This window comes from Argiope bruennichi, chromosome X2 (genome assembly GCF_947563725.1).
Source record: "Argiope bruennichi chromosome X2, qqArgBrue1.1, whole genome shotgun sequence".
Taxonomy (NCBI): Eukaryota; Metazoa; Arthropoda; class Arachnida; order Araneae; family Araneidae; genus Argiope; species Argiope bruennichi.
Genome location: NC_079163.1, coordinates 75185964 through 75206764, shown reverse-complemented (window position 1 = coordinate 75206764; position 20801 = coordinate 75185964). Strand labels below are relative to the sequence as shown.

The following is a 20801-nucleotide window of genomic DNA, read 5'->3' as shown; positions in this document are numbered from 1 at the left end:
TCAAAAAAGTATATTTGTATCATAATTTTATGCAAAAAATCTCTTTCCTAATTTAACTAAATACTTTTTAATGATTTTTTTTTCGTTATTGTCGATGGATGAATAGAAACAAAAAAACTTGTTTTCATTTTTGAATGTTAAATTATTTTTAGAAAACTGACATTTTACTGACTGATTTAGAAAGTAAAATTTTTTACTTTAATAAAACTGTCCGCATGTGCCAAACTGAAGTTACAAAGCACAAATAAATAATAAGTAATAAAATTTAAATTTATAGAATAGTGAAAGAAATTGGATGTATCAAATTGAAGTAACAAAGTATATAAAAAAAAATGTAAGAAGACGAGTATAAAAATTAATTTGTCTAAATAATTTATACATAAATCAAACAAGCTTTGTGTACGTGCCAATCTAAAGTACTGAAGTATAATTAAAGAGTAAATAAGTAATAAAGTATAATTTTTAGAACAGTGAACATAAATTAAAATCAAAATAATTTGTATTTTAATCAAAAATATTTTGAATGTGTCAGATTTAACTAATAAAGTGCAAATAAATAAAGAATAATAAAGTATGTTTTGGTAGAATATCGAAAGTAAATTAAAAGAAAAGAAAGTTATATCTTAAACAAGCATACTTTTTTACGAAATGCCGAACTTAAGTAGTCAAGATTCTTGATTGAAAAAAAAAAGGCACAGGTGTTTTTAATATATTTATTTCAACAAAAAAGTAATGAAAGTTTTACAATGTGTAAACAGCAAACAAATGTTGGTACAAAATATGGATAAAAATATAGATAAGCAAACCAAAAGTACTAAAATTAAGTACATAGTATGGATTGAACACTTTTAAGTTCCTCCACCATACATATTCCTAAAATACAGTAAACATCATGCTTTTAACTTATTCAGTATTCGTTCCTGGGACCAACTTCATACTAAATATGTAAAGAGAGGTGAATCATATGCGTAACAAGAATAATTAAAAGAACTGACATTTACTTATCGAAGTTTATAGAAAGCACCTGATAGTAATTCTTTTTTTTTTTTTTTTCAAATCTGACATTCTTAGATTATATATTTATTATTGCCAGTTTTAGTAATTTATTATTGCCAATACATAGAAAAATGTAAAAATGTTGGTAAATTGTGAACTTTGAATTAAGGGGTATTAAAAGAGTATTCGATTACTATTACTGTTACTCAATCATTCAATTGTAAACTTGTTACTAGAAAAATCGAGTTTTAAAAAATATATAAATAAAATTTTCAAAACTTGATTTTCCTTCTTTGATTCCATCTCATGAGTTTCTGCTCCAATGTTAAAAATTCGATTAGACACCGAGGGAAATTCTTAGATATCCTTTATATCTCGCTAAATTTAAAGTATATTAGAAAATGTGAATATTACAGAAATTCTAAGGAATAAAAAGATTTAAGAGGCAAATACTGAGTTAGAAAGTAGATACATTTTAGGGTGTTCTTTTGCACATTCTGAAATGATATTTTAAAAGAAATGTCTAAAGCCTACTGTTCATATACACAAACGGCACAAATTCAAAACATTGTTGGAGAAAATAACTATAAAAAATAAAAGGGATTTTTTTTTTCTTTTTAAAATTAAATGCGAGAACTGTTGTTCCAGAATTTTAAACCAAAGGAAAGCTGGCTAAAGAGCTGATTCCACACATATTCTTGTTTCTTGCCATTTTTACATAACCATCCTCACCCCAGCCAGTTCCCCAACTAGAAAAGAAAAAGAAAATCAAGTCAAATATCTATTAAAAGAATCTAAAAAAAGAATATGGATTAAAGATCCATTTAAAAGAAGATAAAGTCACATATAGTCGAAATTTGATTAAAGTTTATGAAGTAACAAAAGACAAGATAAAATAATCATAAAACTGCGGTGTTAATTGGTATGATATTTTGATTTATGTTTTTCAACATATAAAGAAAATAATTGTTAAAAAGTTTATTAAGTTCAGACTCTACAGTTCAAACACGCTTCTAAAAGTTATTAGAAACATGGTTGTTATATTTTTAGAATTTTGGTTTTGGTTGCAATTTAGAATCATGAAACTCTTCTTCAAAAAATAAACAAGGCTCATTTCCCGAAATGTTAAGAATCTGGGAAGTTTTAAAAAATTCTGCGAATGACTACTAGTGAAATATACACACATTTACCCACCAGCGGATTTTCAACAATTCCGTGGCAGATTTAGGTATTTTGCGGCCCTATGCAGTGCACACTATGAAGTTCATATTTTAATAAAATGGTAAATTAAGTTTCCTATTTCAAAACATTTTTAACAGGCCAATAATTTGTTTTAGATTAATATTTTTATTTTATTAATTCTCTGAATATATATTTGTTTTTATTTATCTATCTTGACTTCTGACTGCCTGGCCTTCACGTTTGTGTTCAGTATTATGGAAGCAGATATTTCGTTTTATAAATATTTTGATAACTAGTAAACGCAATGATCGATTATACCTGATAAAATAGTAATATATTCCAATATTTTATCATCTATAGAATTTCTTTTTAAGAAAAACTTATTTATTTTTCATTTAAGAAAATAAAATATTTTAATCAGTCTGCCTACTGGCCCCAAGGCAGCTGCCTAGTTAGAAATCCAACACTGTGCCTAGGTAAGCTGGGCTGAGGGGTGCTGCAGAGAGGCAACTAAGAAAGTAAAAAATGTATTTCCTTAAGAAGTAGAATTATTTGTCATGTTTAACTGATTAGGCTCTTATTGGTTTTAATACGTTAATTTTTATTATAAAATTTATGAGTGCCAAACGTCTGCTTAAACAATATAATGTATAAACATGGGTGCCGTAAATCATGGATCATAAAAAATAAAAAAAATAACTTATAAATTTTTACAACTGTGCTAAAATAAAAATAAACTAAAATAAATCATTAATATTTAGATTATTTAAGCTGAATAGGAAGCTGAATTTAACAATTTATCAGTAAAAGAGACTCGTAATAAGCATTGCTTAGGGTTTCAAAATGCCTAAGTCCACTACTATATTTAATCAAAATATTTTCTGCGCACTTTTGCTAGACTTAATAACTAGACTAATAATAATTTGCTAGACAAGACAACGTAATAATAAATGTATGGGCAGTATAAAGAATTTCCATTAGTAAATATTTATTAATAATTTACGTTATTTATTAATAATTTACGTTACTTATTAATAATTTGTTATTTATTAATAATTTACGTTATTATTAATAATTATCGATTTTTTTATATGCAAAGCGGAACTGCGGGCATATTTTGTTTTCTAACTCCTCAAATGGCTATTTTGCTTTATCAAAATGGGTTAGTTTGTATTCGGAAATTTAGATGATTCAGTAATTCCAAAAAGAATTAAAAGCAAATGCCCCAAGCGAATAACTAACCTGTTTTTCACGATCCAGTAATCTTTTCCATTTTCAGTTCCGTATCCAACAACTAAAACTCCATGGTTCAAGTTCTGTGGGTCGCATTGGCTAACGTCATATATACCACTCCTATTGAAATAAAATTAAAACTTTAATATGTGATGGATTGCAAATCAGCATATTAAACTATGAAATAAAGACTATAATTACTCCTAATATACTCTAAACAGAAATATAGCAATCAATGGAATGCAAAAATAGTAAAACAGATATTTAGTAAAACAGTAAAATAAAATAGTTTAACAATAGAATGCAATACAACAATTTTACAGTTTTTAATAGGATGGGAAGGTTAAATACAGATATAAGCCAGGGCATAAAATTTTAGAAGGAAAAACCCAGCACTTGATAACAATGAATACCATGCATTTTAATGAATAATTTGTAAATAGTCTGCATATATTAAATTCAATTAGAGGATCAGGCATTACTGAAATATTTTTTACTTTATGGTATTTTTCTTAATTAACAAATATAACTTTTTTCTTAAATGGACTGATAAGGCTATGAGTGTTTCATGATGACGTTTTTAATTGATATACTAATTGATTATTTTTAAGGAACTCTGATTTTCAATTCTAATTATATAAAGTAGTGGAATAATAAAAGTTCTAATTAATATAAACTTAACTATATAATGAATGCATTTATCTTACTCAAGATAAAAAATGAATACTATTGTAGAGATGCACACTAATTGACATCGTTGTTGAACGAAGTGAATTTTCCAATTAATTTTCAATCTGACAGTGGTTGTAAGGTGTCAGTTTCGGAATCGACACTAATGGGTTGGAAACCAACTTCCACTGAAGATTCTTCTATACGCGTCTGATAAATCCTGAATATGACTCCCTAGATCAAATGTCTACATCCTGCTGAGGAATCAAATTTTAAAGTTTGGAATATCAAAGCAAGTATCGTCCTCGTTATATGACTACGTTTCAAGTACACTAATCCCATCCAAAACTGGTCCTGGAGTCACCGCAAAAGGAACAGTGATTAAATCTAGTCATCTTTAATAGATGCTAAAACTATTCAATTATGCTTTTAGACAACTCGAAACAAAATGACACACATAAGAATAGATTGTCCACATCATAAAAATTTACATCCTTCTAAGGAGGAAAATAGTGTAAATTTTAATTAAAAATATAACGTGGTATATATATAAAGATAACATATATACAAATTCTATGTCGAGAATACATTCCAAATCTATTTCAATTTATATTTGTCATGAACTTTTTTTTCAACATTCGGTCTTATATATATTCTCTGATAAATCAATAATGCAAAAAATTATGGAATTTTGAAGATAGAAGACAAGAACTGGTCCGTAACATTGGCAAGTGGATAAAATTTTCACAACCTTTTGAAAGTAATGCGATTTTTTGTATTTATGACATTGAATTTGTTATGTTTGTTTTGAGCCTACAATGCACCATTTGTTTTATTCTTTGTTGTATTCGTTTAAAAATGGAAAACTAGCTTTAAAAAGATGTTATAAAATAGATGCTAAAACTATTCAATTATGCTTTTAGACAACTCGAAAAAAAATACCATACATAAGAATAGATTGTCCACATCCATAAAAATTTACATTCTTCTAAGTAGGAAAATAGTTTAAAATTTAATTAAAAATATAACGTGGTATACATATAAAGATAACATATATACAAATTCTATGTCGAGAACACATTCCAAATCTATTTCAATTTATATTTGTCAGGAACATTTTTTCCACATTCGGTCTTTATATATATCTCAGGTATTTATTACAAAAGTCCGTGAAATAAGCCTCGTAACATACACAGAAATGCTGGATATTTGAATTATTTTTGTTTCAGATCTTACTTTCATGTACTTGAATAAGGAAATGCTTTAATCATCAAATATTTCGTCAGGTTTTGATAGGTCTATTTTTTAGACCGTCTTGAGTCTGAAGAAATAATTTTAAATTTATGTCTGTGAGCACAACTACCACAAGCTAGATGAAATGAAAATGATGCATATGAATTTTAATATCTGGTCTTCAATCAGAGTTCTGGATCAAATTATGAACAAAATCTTTCAATAAGAAGTCTGTCTGTCAATCTGTTTATCTTTGTGCAAGCGAGAACGGTAATTCACACAACAAGCGAATGCTTGAAATTTTATATGCGATTTTTGCATCACAATAGAAGATCTATATCAAATCAAAATATCTATTTGTCTATCTTATTGCATTTAAACTCAGAGACTCAACATATATAAATAAAATCCAATATTTCGTTTGTATATTAAAAGTTTTGGTTAAATATTAAATTCATTTTAAAAACCGTCAAAGGGAAAAGTAATTTTGGGCACTTTTAAAATATTCTTGCATGTTAGTGAGGGACATTTGTTTGCATAACACCTAGGAAAAAAATGATTTTTGAGCACAGTTTATAAGATACGTTCTTAAGGAAATATACGAGAAATTAAAGAAAAGCATCTTCCTCCTATTTTTTTTTTTTTAAAGTGGTAAAATGCGAAGAAAAATTTTGAGAATTTAATTTTAAGAACAAGAAAGGAATGTAACTTAAAAATCCTTTCAACAAGGTTTTTACTGAAAGGTTAAAAGTTTGGTAATAAATATAAATTATGATCAATGTGATTAATCTTTTATTATTAACACTTTCAACGCTACCGACGAGATATCTCGTCTTTCAGATACTTCCAATTACAGGTTTCTGTAAGCTAAAATTTGTCTCTTATGCCAGTTTAGTTAGGTTGATAGATATGTATTAGAAAATTCAAACTATCTAAACTGGCATAAGAGACAAATTTTAGCCCACAGAAACCTGTTATTTGAAGTATCTGAAAGACGATATATCTCGTCGGTAACATTGAAAGTGTTAATAATAACCAGGGTTAATATTAATAATTGGACAATATGATAAATCGATTAATGACATTAATTGTTCCATATATACACTTGCCTATAAAACATAAATCCAGATCCTTTAGCGTTAATAGCAACTGACACAGGTCCTACAGTGGCGACGGCTTTTTTGAGTGCTTCTTCGTCGTTTTCAGGAATATCAACATAGCCTGTCATAGTGGCGCCAACATTTTGCTGTCTAAAGTGACACTTTTGCTCCTGAAAAAAAAAATGGAATAATATCTGAAGTTAAAAGATTTGTCCAATTATCATTTTTATGATGCAATATAATATTTTATTATATCAAGATGCTATCTATCATCATTACTTTTCATTTTAAAAATGATATGCATTTCGCTGAAAAAATGATATGGAAAAATGGAAATTAAAGTTTAATAAGTTCCTGTAAGGAGTTTAAATGCTAATCTCTCATAAGAATGTTTAAGAAAATTCTCATAAAATATATTAATAACTTGCATTTTTTTAAAGTAAATGGGAAAATTAATTATATTCTTTCTAAAAATCCATTAAAAATACTTTACTGAAATATTAAAAAATAAAATCCTTTCATAGAATTTTATTTTGGTACTAAATAATGCTTTCAGCATTTATAAAGACAATTTGAAATTAATATTCAATTAATAATATGTATTTCCATTGAAGTGAGTTACAAGAGATACTTTAAGATTCATATATCAAATGGAATAATTCTTATTTTATTTTATTTCACAATTAAATCTCATTAATATTTACATAGTGTCCCACAAGATATGCAACGTTTAATATTTACAGATTCGGATAGAACACGTTAAGACGAATATTTTGATGTCGTATAACATAGACTATGATGCTATATTCGGAAACCCCACATTTTATAAATCAAAATACTCGTTTTAACGTGTTCTATCCGAATCTGTAAATATTTAAACGCTGCATACTTTGTGGGACATCCTGTATATACTTTCACGTTGCGCATGAATGTGTATAGATATTAATGAGGCTTATCACGAAAAAATTGTAAATAAAATGCTACAGAAGTCGCTAAAACAGAATTTAAAGGATAGGTTACGATTTACTACTTTTATTTACCAAAATTTAATTTTAATATTTTTATATTAGTACTTAGTCTTAAATGTAGTCATTTTACTAATATTATCAGCTTATGAATTTAAAATGGCTGAAAAAAAATGATAAAAATAATACTCTTTCAGAAAATGTTTGTTATATATTAGATTTATTTTAGAGAAAAAATTTTATAGTTCTTATCTAGGTATTAACGAAAAAAATAGCTGCGAAACTTTGATAATTTTTTTATTCATTTAGTTAATTTTTAATGGAGCATAGCGGAAAATCAACGGTTAAATTGACAATTTAAAAAGAATAAAATATATTAGCATTTAATAAAGGAAATCTGGATAATCAGCCATATTAAAATTTTAATTAGAAAAAAAACCAATTATTACGTTTACCAGTAGTAGTGCGGCTTGTTTAATCATTATCTATAACATATTTTAGTATATTAATCGATATAGTTGTCTTTAATTTAATAATAAATCTGAAGACCAAACATTTAAAACATAAAAAGGACTAAAAGCACAAATTTGGGATATTTGGACATGTTGTAGAGTGGCTACAATAAGTGACAAAAGTATTTATAAATCACAAACCTTTGCAATATAAGGGTAGGATTCCTCGGTATCAATGCCATGCTTCTTAATGTAATCAAAAGCAGAATCTATCATTCCACCATTACAGCCCTCGTTGCCTGTATGTAGAAAGAAAAAATGACACATAAATGAAGCGAAATATACACTTTCAAGTATATAGAAAGCTTTGTAGCTTTAGAAAGAAATTGTAGCTTTATAGCCAATTTCTATACATTTAGATATATACTCCCAGGTGGAAAATGCTTTAAATGAAGCAAATTATTATATTTTATGTTACTTTAGTCAATAAGTATAATGCTTAAAATATATAAAATCGAAATTTTTATGCAATCCCTGACCTTATTATTCACATTTAGTAAAATATTCTTGATACATTCATGTTCAGAAAAAATAATTTTCGCTCTTCTAAAAAGTATTCTACTGTTGAAACTGGCCGAGATGAAGCTTTGAATAACATTATTTAAGATGATTTTAACTACAGTATTCCTCTGTTTCTAGAACGCTTTTAAGATATCGCATCAAAATTGTAATTATCAATAACGCATTATTACATTTATATTTCTTTCGATTATTTGACATTAGGAAGTATTACTATTATTTCGAAGAGATTATCTCTTAGTCATTTTTATTTATTCCTTTACAGAGCATAAGTATACATGGTAATAAAACTAAAAAAATTGTTTGGTCGTTATTAAGAAAAGCTTATTTCATGAAACAAGAAAATATCAAAATTTGGCTAATTAGTTAAATAATTCATGAAATTAAGCATGATAATTACACTTACGAGTGATAATTCAGGCCAAATTGGAAATGGCGAAAATTTCAGCTGAACATTAAGGGTAAAAATATTTTGGAATGTTCACTGACAAATATAATTATCACTTAATTTTAGATTAATTAAAATAATTTGCTGACATTTTTAGCACAAAAGCAATAGTGCTTTAAATAAGTGAAATTAATTATTAATTCCTTTGCATTTAATGGGATGATCACACGAAGGGCTACGTTATATAAAAAAAGATTGTTATAGCTTATTACAATCAAATTCATAAACTATGTTATATAGCTGGTGCGTTTCCACATTTCAGTCAAGAAAGTAGGAAGTCATGGATTGCAAATATTACAATAAAGTTACTTTATTTTTCAAGTTAATAACATTTATTCTAATCATATTTAAATAAATATTTCATTTTGGAATGAAATATTTAACTCTTTTCATCACACTGTTTTTGCAAAAAGTTTGTTATTTTCCAATTATTTTTTGGTCAACAAGTCGAATATATATTTTAAGTTGTTCTGCTCAATATTTATACCAATAAAAAAAAGATTGCATTAACATTCTTAAATTTGTCCAAACATTTTACTCTTTCCAAAGATGAGCCCTGAAACATTTTTTATACTCTCTTGCTTAATGTAAACGGCTATCATTCGAGTAATTTTAAGCATAAAATTACGAAGCGTTTTTTATTATATATTTTAACATATCGTGATTATTTTTTTTTTTTTGTTAAATAGGGCGGAGGGCAATTGGCATAAAAAATTAGATTTTTTAACCTCTTCGGCGGATAAATAATTGACTCATATAGCATAATATTTTAAGCACTTTTTTTATAAACTCAAGTAACGTCAGATATAATTTTTATATCATTCAAAGCATTTTTCCTATATGAAAGTATGCGTTCATTTCCAACGTTTTAGAAATTAACTATTAGATCACGATTAGAGAGATCACCCTATTTATACATAGTAAGATATTTTTAATTTTCAAAATTGGTGAGGAATTTTATATTATTACATAAAAAATAGATTCTTATAAAGATAAAATATCTATTCGACTTTATCAGAAACTTTATTTCAAGAAGTCTTGTAAATAGTGATGCTTGTCAAATGAATAATCATTCCATGCGTCGATTATCTTAAATACTATTCTGATTTTGCCAATAATAAATAAAAATACAATAGACTTGTAATTTTATAAACTTGTACGGATCATTAAATGTTTTCAAAGTAGAATCTTTGTAAATTGAAATATCATAAAAATATAATAAAAATCAGACTTAAGTCTATTAAATTTATTTTGCTCTTTTAATTGATGTTTTTATATCTAATCACATCTCTATTAATGAGGCAAAGTGTCAATAATTTTACAATATTACAATCGGTAAAAATGCATTTATTTTGCATTACTGTTAGAGAGCATATCAGCATTGCCATTTGGTTCATACACAAAAATTGGGCAGTAATTAAAATATTTCTTGGTGTGTATGTATCGGAATTACCTGTCGCCGTTGCTTATCTTCGAATTCTTCTGCTTTTGGATGTTTGTGCTCATCAAATATTTTTTCAGAATTTAATAAAGCTATCATTCTGAAGTCAAGTTCTGAGCGGAGAAGAAATCGCAATAACAGAAGAATCAGAAGAGATAAGAAACTGAACATCGTCCTCTTCTTCAAATAATGTATCAAACAGTGTAGAAACATCTACTTAGGCTTAAAAGCATAAAGCTTAAAGCATATTCCTATATTATCTATGGCGTCCTTTTGAAATTCTGAATATTCTCTGGACACATCGATTTCATTTATCGAGACGAAAACTTTGATGACAATAAGCGAATAAAACTTTCCTTTGTGAAGAAATTAATCTATTTCAGTTAATTTGCTAAAGGGTATAATTTCTTTTATAATGAGATTTGTTGGATTTATTTAATGGAATTTTTAATAATGAGACTTGTCGGATTTATTTAATGGAATTTTTAATAATGAGATTTTTCGGAATCTAAAATTTATTCATTTATGATAAATATTTGCTAATTGCAGTCATACCTTCCTCTTTTGTAGAGCAATCAATAAGATTTTGTTCACTAAGAGATACCAATTTTCCTGTTTTTCTTTTGTGCTGTCCTTCTAAAGATCCAGTAGCAGAGAAAGCCCAACAAGATCCACAGTCTTTCTATAATATAAAAATAGGAAGATTAAAACAAATATCATCAGAATTAATTAAATGAAAAGACGAGAATGTTTCAATTATCAGTACGTCATGAACTTCCCTCAACCATGATAAATACAAATAAAAAATTCTTCCGAAATAATCATGGATCAAAACGCTCTTCTAGCTCCCTGATTATACATGTGATTAATTTTTTTTCCAGGAACAGTTCTCTTTTTCATACTTTGTTCCCACTGGTAATTCAGGGTAATTCAAAATGAATATAGCGATTACAAACGGCTATAACTATTTAATGAAAAAGAATTTATCGATAAGGTTAATACATAACGTAGACGGAACTTCAAAATTTTGTATACATACATCATAGATGTTCTATGTGAATTCCTTTGGTCACACGGACAATATCTAAGCAGTAGTCCATTTCACGCCATACATTCTGAAGCATGTCTGTAGTCACTGACGCAAGCGCATTACAAATGCGTACTTTGCTTCCCATGGGAGAACATACACATGTATGTGCTCGCCAAATGCTTTCCAAGCCCAAAACAATTGAAGAACTCAACTTAATGCGCTTGCGTCGGTGACTGCAGACATGCTTCAGAATGCACGGCGTGAAATGGACTACGGCCTAGATACTGTCCGTGTGACCAAGGGAAGTCACATAGAACATCTATGACGTATGTATACAAAATTTTGCAGTTCCGTTTACATTATGTATTAATCTTATCGATGAATGCCGTTTGTAATCGCTATATTCATTTTGAATTACCCTGTAAATCTTCGAAGATTTGTATCTTTTCAATATGTTAATTTAACAGATAATATATTACATTATAGTCCTTAAGAATTTTGGTCACCCACACTTTCATTTTAGGCTTTTTCAAGGCCAAGACGCTAATCTTTTACGCTCACTTATAATTATTTTTTACTAACACAGATGAAATTTGGGTAATTCTTGACTGATGACAAACAGAATGTAAAATTCTGGGACCTCTTTTTCCCCAAATTCTTGCATTGAGAGTTTAGAAATCTTATTACTCATTATTCAGCTACATGTCTATTAACAAAGCGAAGGTAATGGTATTATTATATTAATAAAGTTAGTTCTAATATGAAAACCTACGAACCTGTATCAATGTGAAATGAAAAAGTCCATGGTTATCAATACATTTTTTATCATACATGATTATCAATAAATTTCAAAGCTGTTACAATGCCAACATTCTAGTTCGTAATAACTAATTATTAAAAATAAATATTCATCTAAATGATTGGAAGATAATATCTCATTATCAACGGGCCATCTCGTCATTTATATATAATAAAAGTATTCGTATATATAATATAATGTAAAATACATATATTTTAAAGCAGTTTCGTGGCCGAAGGGAGAGAAGACATCTTTGAATTTTAAACTTCGCTTTATTCCATCCCGGGAGGCATAATTTATGTGCAAATAGCGCGGAAAAATTGGTGTCCTTTCACAAGCGATACAACAGCAGAAGAAACCGGAAAAGGGCAGAAATATTTATCCCGATGATTATATACTGTGAGATTCCGGTAGGGATTTCTTTACATGTGTCGATTTAGGTATAGGGAAATAGGTATCTTTTAAAAAGAATTTGTTCAGGTTGGCTGATTTTTATCCCTTTACTCGGAGTGTGGGAACTTGTCGATTTCAGCAATTTTAGAGCTCGTGTTGAATTCCTTGAATAAAAATGGAGGAATTATAACAGGAAATAAGAGAACATTTTAGATTGAAGCTAATATGGGCTGTATTAAGATAAAACTTTGGAAATTAATTTGGGTTTAATTTAGATTTTAAAATATCATTACACACACACAAACACGCCCGCCCGCACATACATACATATAGAAAAGCAGTAACTCAGTTGAAAATAAACTTGCAGTTTATAGGGTAATGATGAATTCAAATGTACTTATCAGATATTATTGTTAGTGAGTCCAAGTTATGACCATTGGAGAGACTCGCGACTCCACTGAGAATTTTAAAATAGAAAGAGGGTGTTGGCAATTTTCAATAGCTTTATATGGAAACTACCCGTTTCGGAAGTGAAACTGGAGTTAAAATTTAAGAATCATTTGTGCAACAGTTTATACACTTTTAGTTATAGTTGTTAGGTTCTGAAAGACGTGGGAAACCAAGCATCTTATAAATTAAAATGTTTTTGAAATTTGAATTTATTTATGTGAATGCTGTTTTCTTATGTGAAATTATTGAATACATATATTTGTATCATCCCGTAAAATGAAGAAAATTTTCAAATGGATAACAAAGCAATACTATCTAAAAGAGGATTTGAGATTAATACATCAGTTTTGAGAAGTAATTTAAATGTTAATATCTTAGTAGCGCGATACTTATATGAATCAATTGAAAAATAAAACTAAAACCTCTGGTGGTGCAGCATGTGTAGTTCCGCAAGGAAAGTATTATATTTTGTATCCTCAAAATATGAAGACAAACGTATTTAAAATTAATAAAATATAAAATATTAAAAAATACCTGATTTTTAACTTCGGTTACAAATCCTTCCTTTCGCCAATCAACAGAGCTAGGATATTTCACATTTTCTGGAGCCAAGAAATGAGAACTGAAAGTATTGTTGTTGGGACGGTTAACCGTTTTCAATCCATTCATGGATACGTATTCATGCATGAGCTGCAAAAAGAAATAGATAGTTAAGGTAAAGAGCTCTGAATGATTGATGCAATTAAAAAAAAATACTGTTGGATGCTACCGAAAATTCAAAGAAAAAATTACTCTGTCAGAAAAGTGATTGATTCCAAGTTTGAAACTGTGCAACTTCAAGTCGGCTTCCAAGTTATGCTTTTGAATGGCTGCAATGTTTAATTCCCAAAGTCTTTTCCTGAAACCTTCTTCGGACGAATTATACGTCTTATTAAAGGCTTTCTGTGGGATAAAAAAATAATAATATACAAAAAATAACAAACAGAAGTTGTTGCATTTTCCATGTCAATATTTATCATAATATACTTTTTCATCGCTAAAAAATGAAAGATATATACATAAAAATGAAAAAGTTTCTTCACAAGTATCGTTATTTTTAATGTTAATATATTTTTTAAGTCATCTTATTTTTAATCTTGAAGTTATACTCTTCAATGGTTTATGATCATTGAAACACATTTTTATCTTATTTCTTAAATGTTTTCTCAAGATATCTCACAAATATAAGTTTAACCCTTACAAAATCACGAAATAAATAAAAATATAAAAGAGATTTCATTATATGTTATTCAATAATCATTGTCATATTTATAAATGTTCATAAGAAATGTTTACCAAGCTCTTAAAATAAATGAAAATATAAAATTCCAATAAATATTGTTCAGCAACCGTTACTATATTTAGGAATGTTTATAAGACATAAACAGAAAATTTTAAAAACCTAACCTAACGGGCTTAGATTAGCAATCCCTGCTATGTGTAAAATTTGTTAAAAATGATGTTATGCATGTATAAAACTGCGACGGAATAGCAACTGAGATAGATTTAAAAAATTCTAATGCTATTCTTCCATTTGATCAAGAATACCTGTTTAACACAAAAGTCAACAAATCCTACCAATTATTTGGGGCTAATATGAACGTCGATTGAAGATTATGGTGATTTAGAGACTGAATTCACTTTTTAAAAGAGATATCTTGAAACGTCATGTTAAGGAGTTATTTAGGGTCACGGTGGCCTGGTGGTAAGGTCTCGGCTTGGGAACCGGAGGGCTTCAGGTTCGAGAACTGATTTCACAGAAGAACCGTCATGTAAGTGGTGCACATTGAATCCGTCGAGGCCAAGTCCAACCGCCCGTCCTCCCCCTGATGTGGTGTGGAAGTTTGGGGAGGAGGGTGCCACTTCAGATGTTGTTCTCGCCATCTGACTGCGATTCAAAATTACGAGGTCCGTCCCCAAATACCTTTAGTTTTGTTTTAAAACGGGAGGTTAATATAACAAAAACAAATCAAAGAGTTACTTGATATCCGTCTTTGGTATCTCTCCAGCCTAAGTTTACATTGTGAAAAAAATGGAATCTTTAAGAAATCTAGTTTCGCACATCTAAATTGTAATTCAAGGAAAATGTATCTAAGCTTGGAAGTATGAGTTTCTTGGAATGCACCCTTGATATGCGTTTTGACATATTTGATGAATAAATATTTTCTTTGAAACCAGTTCATTCTCACGTGATACAAGTCAAAATGGGCAGCGCCAATTCTATTTTGGAATATTTTGTATATCTTTCTGGAGGAAAAGGTCATAACCTGACAACAGAGTCTAAGACAGCCTGAGATAACCAGCCTAAGATAGCCTGATAACCAGATAAGATGACAGCCTAAGATAATCTGACAGCAGAGTCAGTCACATGCTCAGTTGTATTTGACACATGACCATGACGTCACATGAATTGATTCCATTCACTTCTCGGCAAAGTCCCCGTTGAAAAAGCGTACAATCAAACTTCAGTCAGTCAGTCTGTCTGGTCTCGATTGGCAGAGAGATATAATTATTCTCGACTCCAAATTAGATATCCACAACTTGTTAACGGTCTCTGACAATTAGCAAGATATACAGATTGTAAATTATATTGGAAGAAATCCGATATTTATTTATTTATTATTTTTTGTTGTTGTTGGTAACTATTTGAAGGTTCCTTCGTAAAAACAAAACATTTAAGTTTATTTTACTTTATTTCTTTTACATGAGAAGAGAACAGTGCATATGTTCAACTTTTTCATTCTTAGTAATACTCCTTTTTTTCCTAAATACATTTGCTTTTCAACGCATTCCTCTATGAAAAAAATGTACGAAGTTTTATTTAAAATTTGCTAAATTTTGATTGGAGAAAAGTGTCTTCTTATTTTACCTATAGACAGCAGTATGGCTGCATGTGCTATTTGCATCGAACAAAGCGAAATGCAGTTTAAAAACAAGAATTTCAAATTTATGAAAGATATGTATTCAGTGAAAAATTATTGCACCTTGAAAATAAATAAAAATTAGTAAGAAATTATTGAAATTATATTGCACAATCATAATAATGAATACATAAAAATTGAAACAATTTTACCAGTATATTAAAAAGGAATAAATATTTTTTTGAATAAAAATTTGGAGGACATACAGGAATTGCAAAAGCGTGAGATGCAAACAGAAATATTTTAAGTAAATTTGGGTTGTAATCTTATTTATAAAGTTTTCTTTTATATAATGAATGTTTGGAATCCTGTCTTTCTAATGACATTCAGTGGGACTTTATAGCATTATTTTATTGTATTCCATTTAATATTATTTATCCTTTATTTTCTACTGATAAAATGTTTTTGAAGTCATTTAAATTTATTGCGCTCTAGTTTTTAATCTTTATTTCTTACCGCATTCATTTTTTACATCAGTTCTTTTTGCGCTGCATGTTTTGAAATGTTCTCGTTGTTCTCGTATTTTACTTGTATTTTGAATCATTGTTTCGTTATATGATTTTCATATATTAAAATTTTATACATTCATTGTTATACCATCATGTTTTATGATTTATTTTTATCTCGGTCCTTCTACTTTTGCATTTTAATGTGTGTATTCTGTACTATTCTTTTAGAATCTACCTTTTACTTGTGGGAGTGTAGCTAAACAAGGTTCTTGGGCCCAAAAAGCATGATAAACAGTTTACAATATTCATTGTAGCTTAAAAAAAGACAAAAATCCGAGAAACGAAAGCGTTTTCGTTGGCATTTCAACGTCACATGCAAGCCATTAATCTAAACCAGTTGGCATTCTTTCAGTTAACACCAGTTTCTAAATAATCTTACGCAATGTTATCGTGAAGCAAATTACCCTCTATAAATATTGTAGATTTCTAAAAATGAATATTCTAATTTATATTGTAAGAATATTTTTTTTAATTCTTATCTTTTAAAGTATTTTTAATTTCTTAATTTAATTAAATATTTCGTCAAAAATGTGGAGATCAAAACAAAATCATAAACGCGTGAGATTCTGTTAGAAATTCTCTAGGAAGATTGGAATTTCAATCGTATTAATAATATATCTTAAATTTCAATGGAAATCTAAAAGTTTCTTTATGATTAAATTATGCATTAATTTTTTATAATATTCCTTCATTTTCAATTTTAAAAATTCTACTCTTTTTTTAATAATACAATGTGTTAAACCTAATTTATGTTTATAATTTTTTACTTTTTAGTCTTTAATATATATCAAAATTCATTATTAAAAGTATTTTGGAATGTTAAAAATGGTATTTCACAATTTAATTTGAAGATAGCGCCACTTCTGTGGAATTAATTTTTAGAAAAATGAATGTATTAATTGATAATTAAGAGCTCTAAAATTATTAAAATATTCTGTTGTCCTGAAACCAATAATTGTACAAAATTTCAGAATTCTAGTGCATGGGGAAGTAAGTGAGAAATCAATTACAAAATTTCATTCTTACAAATATCGAACATGCAAAGAAAAGCGTTTAAAAAAAAAACGAAGAATTAGATACAGATTGCTAAAGAACTAACGTAATTTTATGGATACCATGCATTTTCCTTAAAATAAACCTTTTCTGGTTCAAATATTTTCAGACAGAAAATTTTCATACAAAATTGCACTTGTCTTTGATAAATCAATAATGAAAAAAATTATGGAATTTTGAAGATAGAAGACAAGAACTGGTTCGTAATATTGGCAAGTGGATAGAATTTTCACGACCTTTTGAAAGTAACGCGATTTTTTGTATTTATAATATTATATTAGTCTTGAGCCTTCAATGCGCCATTTGTTTTATTCTTTGTTGTATTCGTTTAAAAATGTAAAACTAGCTTTAAAAAGATGTTATAAAATAGGGATTAATAACTGTTTCAATTTTAGAATAAAATACGAAGACAATTTGTTAATAAAGCTTGTCGATTCATGTTTAAAGACATTCTACAACAACCTCATTTCAACCCACATTTAAACATAAATTTGAAACTTAGAATATACTCAGTACAAAATCACAATTAAAGATACATTGGCAGTAAGTATGAAAACTTGGAAGTTGGTATTTTTAAAGTTCAAAAGCCTTCAAATTTGAATACACAGCCATAATTTTTGAGCATTGGTTTTGTTTTTCGAATTGGAATGCAAAAATAGTTGCCTTTTTAGATTTTGTATTAATTATTTTATGAAAATAAAAATTAACAAAATATAAAAAAACATGTTATTTTTAATTTAGAGGAGAAAGTATTGTATTTTAAAGCTTTAATTTTCAATATTTTTTTTAAAAAATTGTCTTTTATGTTAAGGTTCTTTTAGCGTGACATTTTATAATTTTTTAAAGTGACAAAAATCTAATTATCTTCTTACGTTTTCAAAGTGAGAAGAAAATCTTAAAACGCTATTACAATGCAAAAAAGAGATAACAATGCAAAAATAAAAATAACATAGACTTGATGAAAATCGATTAGAAATTTTATGAAAATATGTACTTCGTAGGATTGATTTTAAAAAAAAATCACAAACAGTTCTTGCTAACTACACGCAAATGATTGTTAACTGGAGACTTTTTTCAATAATAAATATACAAATATAACGAATTTGTTTATTTGTAATTCACATCCCTTACCTTATAATTTTCCCACAATGCATCGTAATTATTCCAAAAAGAGCAGGCAGAAACGGAAGCTACAATAAGACCTAATAGTAGGTAACGAAACATCTGAAACAGAAGTAAATTTCGTTGAAACAATTGGTTCATCTAAATAACAAGCAATAATAATGAAGAAATAACCTTAACCCAAGATCCATCTGCATTATAACAAAGTGTGTATTTATAATAACCATAGGCAAACAAATAAGATACAGTTTTCTAAAATCAAAATTTCTTTTTTAATATGTAAAAATGAATTAATTTAATTAGTGTCAGTGTTATCAAATCCAGAAAGTTGATTCTTGTAACCAGCGTTATAAATAAAACTATTTCATAAAATAAAAGATGTACATTTTTAAGCCATTTCAAAATGTTCAGTTAAATGTCTAATGCATCTTTATAAATACAACACATTTAAGTTTTCGAAGGAGAAACGTAGACATCTTTCATAATAGACTTTAACAGAAATTGTACTATTTATATCTCAGTTCATAAAGTTATAACGTTACGCTCGAAATATTTTTAGGGGTTTAATATTTTTTTGTTATATATGTCTTATCTTTATATAAACAACGACAAAGGTTTATTCAAGTATCTTGAAATTCATAGGACATCTTCATATTTCTGTATAACAAAAGTAATGGAATTTTTTAAAAATTAAAAAAATGGGATCATTTTTTAATTAGTAAATAAAAATTAAGAATAACATTTTATTTATTCATCAGCTAATCATGAAAAAAAAAGATTGATTCTTTACGCTTACTTTCTATGTTACAAAATACTGCAGCATAATTAGCAATAACTCCTTGCTAAAGATACAACGTCAAACAAAATTCATTTCGAAAATTGTGAAGCACTTTATTATGATAATCGTGAAGTGATTAATTATTGCACTTTATTTAACTTAATTGTGAAGGTTTGATCACCGGTAATTTTTACTTCATTATGCACTTTATTCATAAATTATGAGAGAATTTCTTCCTTAAATACATAAGTCATCGGAAATTATTGTAATCCCCGTTCAAAAATTCTATAACTGCTTTGCTTGAAAAGTTTATACAATTCAAATAATTTAGAATATTAATGCGATATTTTCAAATTTCATCAGAGGAGCAAGAAGTATGCATTTCTAAGTTTATTCCAAATATTGCTTACCTTAAGGTTTCTAAACATTTTATAAACTAATTCCGAAGTTTAGCTTATTTTTTAGGGTGGATCAATTTCTGAGAATAGATACTCTAAATTTTCTTTACTAATTCGTTAAATTTTAAAATAATCTTTTAGTACAAAAGCGTTACATTGCCTAAAATCTTAAATCAGATTCTAAAGTATGCAAGTATTAGAAATGAGGAACTATTGAAGGAAGAGAATGGTTATTTAAAGTTAATAGTTTCGTATAGTTATCTAGCTATTTAAAAAATTGTCCCTGATATCATTAGAAGAAGAGTCCCAAAGGAGATTTTCTTCATTTGCATACTTTTCCTTCTTATTTGCATACTGAAATAAATAAAGAAAAGAACAGAAAAATATTTCTCATGATCAATGCTCTACATTATGTCATAATATCATTGGTATTATTTCTGGATTATTTTTTAATTTAACAAAATTTAATTTTTTAATTTAAAAATTATGTGCTTCCATGTCCCGGAATTGGAATTATAAAAGCTAAAAAATCGACTTTTCCGTCTGTATCAAGTTACAATCCCACACTGTCTTGCAGTATATTCCACATTTCTGAACTTTCTCAAAATCAACAATGATCTTTTTCCTTACCTTAATTTTATGAAAATCAAAAAATACTTTACCTTTTTTGAATTACTGGCTTGGCTGAACGTGATGAACTGCGATGGTCTTCTAACAATTGTAGATCTCGGAACTGAAGAACAAACCAAAATCCATGCTTTTATAAGAAAGATTTTTGCGCGTGACTTCGTACGTTGTGTACTACAAGGTCAAAGTCTTCTTGGAATGCGAACTACTCATGACTTGATAACGAATTTCGGGGAGGCACTTAAGGGAAATCCCTTACTGGACATAGTAGTAATAACATAATCTCGTGTGAAATTGATAAGCTTCCGCCAGATAAGCAGCGTGATCATTCAGGCATTATTTCGGTGATTTCGATAATAATGATAGAAGAATTTATCAATGCAC

General features: G+C 28.0%; 1 protein-coding gene across 1 annotated transcript; it reads right to left on the bottom strand.

The window, feature by feature from the left end:
- Nucleotides 1-1034: 1034 nt before the first annotated feature.
- Nucleotides 1035-20581, bottom strand: LOC129960395 (procathepsin L-like). Its single transcript, XM_056073815.1, has 9 exons — nucleotides 20453-20581; nucleotides 18624-18716; nucleotides 13763-13912; nucleotides 13505-13660; nucleotides 10854-10980; nucleotides 8032-8129; nucleotides 6423-6583; nucleotides 3421-3531; nucleotides 1035-1745 (listed from the first exon to the last, which is right to left on the bottom strand). Exons 2-9 carry the CDS (start codon nucleotides 18714-18716, stop codon nucleotides 1649-1651), a joined length of 993 nt encoding a protein of 330 aa, XP_055929790.1. The 5' UTR covers nucleotides 20453-20581; the 3' UTR covers nucleotides 1035-1648.
- Between the last annotated feature and the right edge of the window lie 220 nt (nucleotides 20582-20801).

What these genes read in the sequence shown, in the direction of transcription:
- LOC129960395 (XM_056073815.1), bottom strand. Translation starts at nt 18,716, where the DNA reads ATGTTTCGTTACCTACTATTAGGTCTTATTGTAGCTTCCGTTTCTGCC. An exon ending in CCTACCCTTATATTGCAAAG is followed by an intron (nt 6,584 to 8,031) that starts GTTTGTGATTTA and finishes TTTTTTTTTCAG; the next exon opens with GAGCAAAAGTGTCACTTTAG. An exon ending in TCTGGATTTATGTTTTATAG is followed by an intron (nt 3,532 to 6,422) that starts GCAAGTGTATAT and finishes TTATTTCAATAG; the next exon opens with GAGTGGTATATATGACGTTA.